The sequence below is a fragment of the Sinocyclocheilus anshuiensis genome, unplaced genomic scaffold, assembly GCF_001515605.1.
Source record: "Sinocyclocheilus anshuiensis isolate Anshui unplaced genomic scaffold, SAMN03320099.WGS_v1.1 scaffold3481, whole genome shotgun sequence".
In the NCBI taxonomy this organism is placed as follows: domain Eukaryota; kingdom Metazoa; phylum Chordata; class Actinopteri; order Cypriniformes; family Cyprinidae; genus Sinocyclocheilus; species Sinocyclocheilus anshuiensis.
In genome coordinates, this window is record NW_015555708.1 from 8695 (window position 1) to 18972 (window position 10278).

General features: G+C 45.1%; 1 protein-coding gene across 1 annotated transcript in view; it reads left to right on the plus strand.

The window, feature by feature from the left end:
- LOC107671824 (vacuolar protein sorting-associated protein 13B-like) overlaps positions 1 to 10278 on the plus strand; it is a gene marked incomplete at its 5' end in the record, with an annotated part of 115965 nt that overhangs the window by 7050 nt on the left and 98637 nt on the right. Inside the window, 9 exons of the mRNA XM_016464809.1 lie at positions 1121 to 1216; positions 1293 to 1415; positions 1610 to 1747; positions 2904 to 2988; positions 5672 to 5863; positions 6649 to 6815; positions 6910 to 7104; positions 7436 to 7560; positions 9730 to 9914. Of these exons, the coding sequence (XP_016320295.1) occupies positions 1121 to 1216; positions 1293 to 1415; positions 1610 to 1747; positions 2904 to 2988; positions 5672 to 5863; positions 6649 to 6815; positions 6910 to 7104; positions 7436 to 7560; positions 9730 to 9914 (1306 nt within the window). The remainder of the gene's footprint in view (positions 1 to 1120; positions 1217 to 1292; positions 1416 to 1609; positions 1748 to 2903; positions 2989 to 5671; positions 5864 to 6648; positions 6816 to 6909; positions 7105 to 7435; positions 7561 to 9729; positions 9915 to 10278) is intronic.

Consider the following 10278-nt stretch of genomic DNA (forward strand, 5'->3'; position numbering starts at 1 on the left):
TTTTCCAAGTGTATGATATAGCTTTCATTCTTCAGGTCAATCATATATTCATGAAGTAAAATCAGTTTGAATAAGGAAAGCGATAACTGCGCCATAGTATCTTTTCAAATGTTAAAGTTGCCACAGTCATTGCATTCTTTTCATGTGCTGCACTTTATTTGTACCATTTGTTTTATAGTTTATATATTAGAATTTGAAAGACAATAACAATATTTTTTGATAAGTGATAAGTGAGATCTGATTTTAGTCCTTGAAAACCAAAAGAGTAGTGCAAGTCCTTGAAAGTCCTGGAATTGTATTTTGCAGTATCTGTACGATCCCTGTTTAAGTTACCAGTTCTTGGACCATTTTAATGTTTCTGTTGTTGTTAATTGAACTGAACTGTAGTTTTCTGTAGTAAACTGTCTTTGTATATTTCCTATTTTATATTAATTTCATAGTATTTAATTTACTATTATTTCTTTTGAACAAAACAATTTCAGAAATGTCATGTTTTAGATTGTAGGTCATCTTGTACCCTGTCAAGGACAAAGCTAACCAGCAAAACTTGATATCAGAAGCATCCTAAATGTTACATGTGTTTGCATTATAGTGAGTAACATTTCCTGGTATTGCTGTTTCAAATATCCACCATAATATGTAGTCCGAGCCTCTCAAGGGCTAATGGCAAGGGCAGATATGTTACTAGTTAGTTTCAAGGAAAATCATTTTCAAATAATGGTCTTTTTTTTTTTTTGGCCAAGTAACCCTGTGTATGTGCCCACCCCTGCAACCCCCAACCCCCAGAAAAAAGTTCAGGCTCAGAATTTTTTTTTGCTTTAACCCCTGTCATTATTTGATATTTGAAAAACTTTAAAGAATGGTGAATCTTGAGCTGTGGAGCCTGTGGCATTGGAGATGTATAAATTATGTAATAGTTCTCCATCAGCAGACTTACTAGAAGAGCTACAAGCGATTAGAGCTTCTTTAGATGGTCTTAGACTGGATTTATGAGCGCGGGATAAACTGGGAAAGTTCCTAGCATATATTGGAAAACAATGTATGGCATCCCAGTTTCTTGAGACTGTTATTGATTGAATCAGTATAGTTTTCATGAGTCTGTGTTGTCTGGTCTGTGTAGCTGACAGAGAGCTGCTCTGAGAGCAGTTACTACAGTCCACAGAAGCTGAAGTCTCGTGAGGTCCTCAGTGTGGAGCAAGAGGGAATCACGGTGGAGGTGAGGGAAACACTGGAGTCCGTCGCTAGCTCCCAGACCTCCTCCTGCATCACTGACGTCTGCTTGTGTGTTCCAGGCACTGATGATGGGCGAGCCCTTCTTCGACTGTCAGGTTGGAGTCGTTGGCTGTCGTGCTGTGTGTCTGAAGGGCATTATGGGGGTTCGTGATTTTGAAGAGAACAGGAACAGAAGAGAGGAGGTAATACACACACACAGACACACACTCACACACACACACACACGCATACACTCAATCACACACTCACACTCACACACACACACACACACACTCACACTCACACTCACACTCACACACACACTCACACTCACAACACACACACGTGCATCCATCCTCATTGTGTGGTGATGTTGCGTGTGTGTTTGCTACCGCAGGATGCCGTGTTCTTCCACTGCGGAGACACGCTGAGCGTTAAGGGCATGACGTATCTGACCAACTCGCTGTTCGACTACCGCAGCCCGGAGAACAATGGAGTCCGAGCAGAATTCATACTGGATGGAAACCTGCACAGGGTACGATTACAGACATCTCTGTGTGTGTGTGTGTGTGTGTGTGTCTGTCTGTCTGTCTGTCTGTCTGTCTGTCTGTGAGTGAGTGAGTGTGTGTGTTGTCTGATCCAGTTGTTTTGTTAGATCTCCTGTCAGAATATATATATATATAAGTGTCTAAATCCAATGTCTGATATCCAGAGCTAATGAAGACTGAATGTTCTCTGATATTGGGTCATGTCAACACATCTACTAGCTAAAGAGACAGCAGAGGTTGAGTTTATTGAATCATATTAGTTGTGTCAGTTTTGATGCGCAGCGCTTTATGTAGACTAGCATAATAGTCTAGATTGAAACTCACAGCCATGTCACGTCTTTTTTTAAAACGTTTTTCAGTTTTGAGCTTTATTCAGCGACTTGAACAGGATTCGAGGTGTACATCATCAGTTCATTCATCCCTTTGGGAATCGAACCCATGAGCTTGCTGTTGCTAGCGTGATGCTGTGCTGTCTGAGCTGCAGGAACGCTCTATGAACGCTCTTTTATCATTCCTGTAGCTCCAGTAGTACTGCAGGAACGGCAAACTCATTCTAACTGTACGTCACTTTGGATAAAAGCTTCTGCCAGATGAATGAATGATGAAAGTCAATGTAAACATTTTCTATCAAAGCAGCTTGTGGTGTTTCTGTTTTCTGGTCAGAGGAGAACTGGCCCCTGACTGAGTCTGGTTTCTCCCAAAGTGTTTTCTCCATTTCTGTCAGCGATGGAGTTTTGGTTTCTTTGTCTTGTTTAGCTGGGGACGCTTGACTGACTGCACAGACACTATTGAAGAGAGCTGAACATGGAATGAACTGACTTAAGCTGGAAAATTACTCTTTTTATCGTCGTCTTGCATCATTGACAAACTATTTTCCTGTTTGACTCTGTAAAGCTGACACAATCAGTATTGTATAAAGCGCTATATAAATAAAGGTGACTTGACTTGGCCTCATAATGTAGATCTTCTAATCATAAACACAGTTGCAGTAATGCAGATGCTGATAGACTGTGTGGTGTATTTCTGTGTAGAAGCATCCTCAGGGTTTTGTTCTGTTGCTGATTGTCTGTGGTTAGTGAAGGTCCAGAGGTGCGGTGTGTGATCCTGTCACTGAGCACGGTTCTGCTCTGCTTGTGTTCACAGGAGACGTACACGGAGAACGCGGGGCTGCAGCGCTACGGTGCGTTCTACATGGATTATCTGTACACAATGGAGAACAGCAGCAGAGGTACTCTCTCTCTCTCTCTGTCTCTCTCACAATCTCTGTCTCTCTCACTCTCTCTCTCTCTCTCTCTCTCTCTCTCTCTCTCTCTCTCTCTCTCTCTCTCTCTCTCTCTCTCTCACACACACACTCTGTCTCTCTCTCTCTGTCTCACACACACACACACACCCTCTCTCTCTCCTCTTTCTCTGTCAGCCTGAGGAGGTGTTCAGAGCGACACACTGATAACCGCTGTCCTCTCGCTCACCTCCACCTGTCACGCTGCTCTTCCTGCGCTAGTCTCGCTTAATTAGGTGTCAGTTATAAGATGGAGTTTATTCAGAATATTAGCAGTAGTCACCGCGTCACCAGAAAGGATTGCGTCAGCAGAATCCAGTCTGACCAGCTGCTTTAAATGGGTTAATGCAGGGCTACTGAAAAATGGCTTGAGAATTTTACTTGCCTGATGGGACAAATAGCCTGATTAAAACTTAAGGGACAAAATAATAGTGACGCATCGAAACGATTTTATTTCATTCAGCTTAAACAGCGATTGATGATGGATAGTGTATTTCTGGCATCACTGTGGCTCTGTGTGAGACTTCAAATCAAATCGTAACGGCACACAGAACAAACATACTGAGGTGAAAATACTAAATGCTTAGTTTATTTATAACATGACGTAGTTCAGTATCATACCATGACAAGGGGGATATTTTGCTGAATATTTTCACGATTGCAAATGTTACATTTATTTTAGTTCAACAAACAAGTAGTTAAGTATATATTTTAGACACAATATTGACTGTTTTGTTCTATTTCACCAACGAAAATAGTTCCAAACAAAAATCAGAGCAAGTATTGCAGATTCTCGAGCTGGTTTCTGAATGATTCGGTGTTTTGAAGGAATCGTTTGACTTACTGCCACCTACTGCCGGATTACTCTCAAGTTTAAAAGTATGAACTTTCCACCAACATTTCTTATTTGTATATTCAAGATTTTATTTAAAACATTAATCTCATAACATTATTTATTGCAGCTGTAATTTTGCAGTGTACATTATTTAATTTGGTAACAGCCCTGTGGTGTATATTGAATTTCTTGATCAATTGTAATAATTTGATTTGAAAGATGACGCATATATTTAATAAGGTTAAAAAATATTGGCCTTTATAAAGGTAAATAACATCCTGGGGTAAATATTAAAAACATGCAGATTTAAGTATGTAAAAGCTGACAGAACACTGATGAAAATATTAATCGTTTACACTCTCGGTGACGCGGTGCTTCTGTGGGATATTGTCTGCTGATGTGAAAAGTTCACTGTATATCATAATAATAAATAGCATTTTTGACAGCGATGATATTTTGTTTTCTTTTTACATTAAACACATTAAATATTACATATACGTGTGTAATGTGTACGTGTGAAGGAGCGCGTGTAATTTAATTGCTCCCTTCCTGCGTTTAAGTGCGAACTGTAGTTTCGATTTGAGGAATTGGCCTGCTATAGACTATTGGCTGTGCTAATTAGAAGGCGGGTGTATTTCCATCACAGGTTTGGTCTTAAAAAGTCTTGAATTTAACTTGTTCATATCTGTAGACACCCTGTTTTTTATGAAATACCAAAACCGAAGGATTTTCACAGTGTTTGGTTGCGTTCTCGCACGCTGATGCAGAAGTACTATGAGAGTGTAATTCTGCAGCACCCCTAGACAGGATATTTTTGCACAAATAACAGTGACTGTTTTCCACTTTGTGAAAGAAGAATGAAAAAAGCAAGAGCACTTTTGGGTGGCTCTAGAATGTGTCTCTCTCTCTCTCTCTCTCTCTCTCTCTCTCTCTGTGCTGTTCTGTCGTTCCGTGTCAGCCTCAGATAGCGATCTAAGCGTAAAGCAAACACAGATATCGTCAGCTTTGGTCGTCAGGCTGATCTCTGAGATGCAGATGAGTGTCGCTCCTCTGGCGAAGCTGAATGACGCTTCCCGTCAGGAATGTCGTGTGAGTCAGAGCGCGTCTGCCCTCGGAGACTCGAACCTGCGACCCTCGTCCACATCAGAGCGCCAGCGCTACATAAACGAAACTGAAACCTGCGGCGCGCTCTCTCTCATAACAACTGCAGCGCGGAGGCGCGGATCTCCTCTAATGCTTTAAATCCGGCTAATTTCCCTCCCCGTGTCCTTTAGCAGCGCTGCGAGCTTCCAGATGTTTGATATTAGACTTAATCCAGCCCTGCCTTAATGGGAAGAGGAAGTGACATCGCTCGCTGCAATCTCCACAAATCAGGAGGGAATTTGAGCAGCTCGTGAACTCTTTCTCCCTCTCCTCCGTTCCTCCATCCGCAGTAACGGGACTCCCACGTTCCCCTCAGCGCTCTGCTTTTATTACACACGCAGCTGTGAGTGTGTGTGTGAGAGAGTGTGTGTGTGTGTGTGTGTGTGTGAGTGTGTGTGTGAGTGAGTCAGTGAGTGTGTGTGTGAGTGAGTCAGTGAGTGTGTGTGTGTGAGTGAGTCAGTGTGTGTGAGTGTGAGTGTGTGTGTGTGTGTGTGTTGGGGGTCTCTAGCAGTCAGCTCGCACTGTATGAGCCGAGGGTCCTGATCTTCTGCTTCCTTTAGGCCCCATAATCACCCAAACAACCCATAATCCCAGAAACGCTCGTCTGTCAGTGCGTCTGCGATGAACTGCTTGTTTTGTGCTGCTGTTTTCTAGTTTGCGTCGGGCTGCAGGATTTTCCTGCGCTGCGTAAAGATGAGCCGCCGCTGGTGCAGGAGACGTCGGTGAAGAGGATCGCGGTCGGTCCGTTAGACCTGCAGCTCCACAGCAGTGCCGTCCACCGGATCCTGAAGATGGCCGCTTGCACGCTGGACCACGAGTACCAGCCCTACTGCAGACCGCAGCCGGGTAAAACACACACTCACACACCCATTAATCCTCACAGTGCCGCCTGGAGTTTCAGAGCTGAGGGATTAAACTGTTAAAGAGTTATAGATGATAAAATGAGTAATTATAAATAAACAATGCTAAGAAATAAAATCAAATAAACAGTTGGTAATAAAATGAAGAACAAGGATCTCAGAGTGCTCGTGGTTTCTCTTATTGAAGTGACTGAGGCTCCTGTGGTCAGTTTTGTGATTATTATTATTATTATGACTGACGTCACAGACAGCAGCAGGTCTGTAAGCTGCATTTACACTGTTTAACCTCCGTCTGTCTGACGTTGTGTCCGTCTGTCTCATATTCTGTCTGTCTGTCTGATATTCTGTCCAACTGTCTGATATTCTGTCTGTCTGTCTGACGCTCTGTCTGTCTGTCTGTCTGATATTCTGTCTGTCTGTCTGATATTCTGTCCAACTGTCTGATATTCTGTCTGTCTGTCTGATGCTCTGTCTGTCTGTCTGTCTGATATTCTGTCTGACTGTCTGATATTCTGTCTGTCTGTCTGACGCTCTGTCTGTCTGTCTGATGCTCTGTCTGTCTGTCTGTCTGTCTGTCTGTCTGTCTGTCTGACGCTCTGTCTGTCTGATATTCTGTCTGTCTGTCTGTCTGTCTGTCTGACGCTCTGTCTGTCTGTTTGTCTTACGCTCTGTCTGTCTGATATTCTCTCCGTCTGTCTGATGCTCTGTCTGTCTGTGTGTGTGTCTGTCTGTCTGTCTGTCTGACGCTCTGCCTGTCTGTCTGTGTGTCAGATGTTGTGGAGGAGTGTGTGTCTGTGCTGCCGGAGCAAGTGTCAGCGCTGGAGGAGTTTATTCCCAGCCGTCAGACGAGCGTGACGCTGATGAGAGCGACAGTCACTGTCCCTGCAGCAGAATACAACCTCCTGCACCTCTTACTTCCTGTTCTACTGGGACACAAGGTGCAAACGACACACACACTCTTTCCTCATATACCTGCCTCCCCTCTGTGTGTGTGTATCTGTGTTGGTACTACTGCGTGTGTGTTTCTGCTAGGTCTCGGCTGCGCAGACGTCTGTCCCTCAGTTCCAGCTGCTGCGTCCTCTGCCTGCACTGCAGCTGCAGTTTGAGCGCGTCACGTTTGAGCATTCAGTGCCAATGTATGAACAGGAAGTGACACGTGCAGCCAGCAGCCTGAACCAGCCATCAGACACACTCCTGCACCACTGTTACACACACTGCTACCTGAAGGTACACACACACACACACACACACTCAAGCATATATACACATATATACTGTCAGTGTGTTATAATGTAAACGGACAAGACAGAATCAAGTTTGTGTCAGAAGAAGCATATATTCATTTTTATTTTGAAGGATTTCATTATTTATAGTCAGGAGTGTATGAGCAGCTGTTGACCTGCTTTATGTAAAAATTATATTCAAATGATCAGTGTCACTTTGAACGTCTGCTAATGTTTCAGTCTGGTTTAAGCGCACACACACACATCTCGTACCGAATGGAGTTCTGTCCTGAACATGTTTCTAAAAACGTTGAGCCTCTTTGTGTCTCTCTCAGGTCTTTGAGCTTCAGGCTGGTCTGACTGTAATCGACTCAGAGGGGGTGTTTCAGCCGCTCATTCCCATAATTCCTTCTTTCAGTACTGCTCTCTATGGGAAGCAGCTCCGTTTGCCTGCATACTGGTGAGACACACACACACACACACAGTTACACACACACACGGTGGGTAAAGCGCTTAGATGAGTGTGTCAGTGGAGGGTAATAAATATCCTGTCATTAGCTGAGAGTCTTGAGTGTGTGAATGAGAGCCATTAACGCTGAGTGTGAGTGTGTGAGTGTGTGTGTGCTGGTGTTGGCCGGAGGTGAGGCTGCTCACACGGTACCGATCACCCTTCATTTAAAGAACTCCCCGGAGCCCGGCGGGTTGAGCGGCCCGTTTCTGCAGCTGCTTTAGTATGTGTGAGAGGCGCAGTAATGAGACGCAGCAGCGCTGCCTGCTAAACCTGTTACAGCGCACACATGAGGAGTGCAGAGCTCGACCGCCGTCAGTGATCAAGGCCACATCACATACACTGCTGCGCGGGACGCGCTCACACACTTCAGCTAGTTCTGTGTAAATGAAACGCTGTGCTGTTGTTTTCTGAACTACATAGCAAACATCCCATCATGCTCTTGTCATCAGTAGTCAGAATGTGCTGCTGCCCAGATGAACGTCTCACTGATGGAGGATCACTGAGTCCGGTCGAGTGCTGGAGGAGTGTGGTTACAGGACTAGACATCAGAACAGTTAGCTGATCCGTGTAGATCTGACGAGTTGTTGTGAGGTCTGTGAGGAGTCGTGAGTAATGAAACGAGAATCACAACTTCAGTGTTGTCAGAAAAAGCTCCTGTCTGCAGTGGATGAAGCGCAGGACTGTGTTCATTTAAACACCAGCAGCTCATGATCCAGTGTTTTCAGTGTCTCAGAGCGGCTCGGGTTTTATTATTACTATAGTATTATATTTATTTGATTACATTTATCATTATTATGTATTCACATTGGCTGTGTTCCATTAAAACATCAGTGCTGTCTGACCCTCCTGTGGTGGTTTGTCGCCTTTTCCACTCCTGATGTGTTTGGGCTTTGTCTAATTGTTTCATGGCTGTGTGTGTGTGTGTGTGTGTCTGTGTGAGTGTGTGTGCGTGTGCGTGTGTGAGTGTGTGCGTGTGTGTGAGTGAGCGCGTGTGTGTGTGTGTGTGTGTGTATGTGTCTGTGCGGCTGGCGTGAGTCTGTTTCTGATTAGCGTTGCTGTTTGCTGCGTTTGAGCGTGTTTATTTATTAATAAAAACAGGTGCAGATGGTGCGTCTCTAAGATCGCTTTCCCCGAAAACACAGAAATGAAGCGAGTCGCGCCAGCTTTCATGACGTGCCAGTGCGCGGTGAACATTTGCTGGGCATGTGCTGGTGTGTTTCCTGTTAGCTCACTCTGAACATCCGCGGACGCTTGAGACTCCCATGAATCCAGATCAGAGAAACCCCAGGCGAGGGCTGCTGAAGGCCTTGAGCGGCAGTGCTGTCTGCCCCTGACCTCTGACCCCGTCTGAATCCGTGTGCTCGCACAGCTGCCTCTTCTGCAGCGAGGCCGATCTCTGCTGAACGTCAGCCTCCCGCCGCTGTCAGCCATTACGCGCCGAGCCACCCAGAAGCACTACAAAGCCAGGATGAGAGCGCCGCGAGACGAGCGGTTGAGTGTTTGCAGAGGTGCTCGAGGAGGAGCGCTTCTCCCCGTCAGAGCTGATCACAGACACAGACTCATTACACACACTGACTGCTCTCAGCTGGAGACGCCACTGTGAAGCTTTCTGTCGTTTGTGCACAGAGACATTGAACAGAATCACTGTCACTCTGCACATATTATAGAGCTTTATATTATAGAGCGTTATGTCACCAACCAATGTTTCCATTCGATACAGAAACAAGAAGACATTTGTGAATGTTATGAAGAGCAAAAAACTGTTCATTAGAGTCTGTTTGATTTGAGTGATTAAATGGAGTGTTTAGTGAATGATCTGGACGTATGTTGTTGTGCTGGATGTGAGCTGCGGCTTTATTTACTCAGTTCAGTGTTTGAATGCGTGACCTGCTCGAGTAATAGTTGCATTTGTTCATTATCATGCTATTTAAGGACACACGAGTTCAGTTCCAGTTTGACAGTCTGCTGTCTCATACGTGACTGATGTGACGCGCTCTTCATGTGCAGCGACTCCATTAACAATCACTTTTCAGAGTTTCACTGATGAAGTGTGTGAGCTCATCTGTCTTTCTGTGATGATGTATTTGATCTGTCTCTCACTCTCTGTGTGTCTGTCAGGGGGAGGCAGCCTTCAGTCCCGGTGTGTGAGTGTGTGTTCGAGCTCCCGCAGGTGTGTGTGCAGGCGACGCGTGCGCAGGTGCTGCTGCTGCAGTGCATGTATCGCAGCTGGACACACAGTGTGGGAGGCGGAGCCTGCAGCAGCATCAGCGACAGCCTCATTAGCCACGCCTACAAGACTCCAGGTACCTGCATGTTCACGTGTGCCTTTGAAACTCCTTGAGTGTGTCGAGTGCTGAGGTGTGTGTGTGTTTTCATGGAGGGATTTTCATAACGACTGCAGTGAACTCCAGAGAGAAGTGTCTGTTTGATCACATCACACTCGTGTGTCCTTGTGCTGATGGAGTGTGTTGTCCTTGTGTGTGTCCGTGACATCCAGCAGAGGAATCCGTCTGATATGAGACACATTCATGGAGAAACAGCCACATTTGTGTGTGTGTGTGTGTGCGTCACATTAGCTGTGGTCAAACACTAACTGTGCTACAGCTGCCCTTCATTCAGCAAACACCTCTTCTCTTCTCTTCTCTTCTCTTCTCTTCTCTTCTCTTC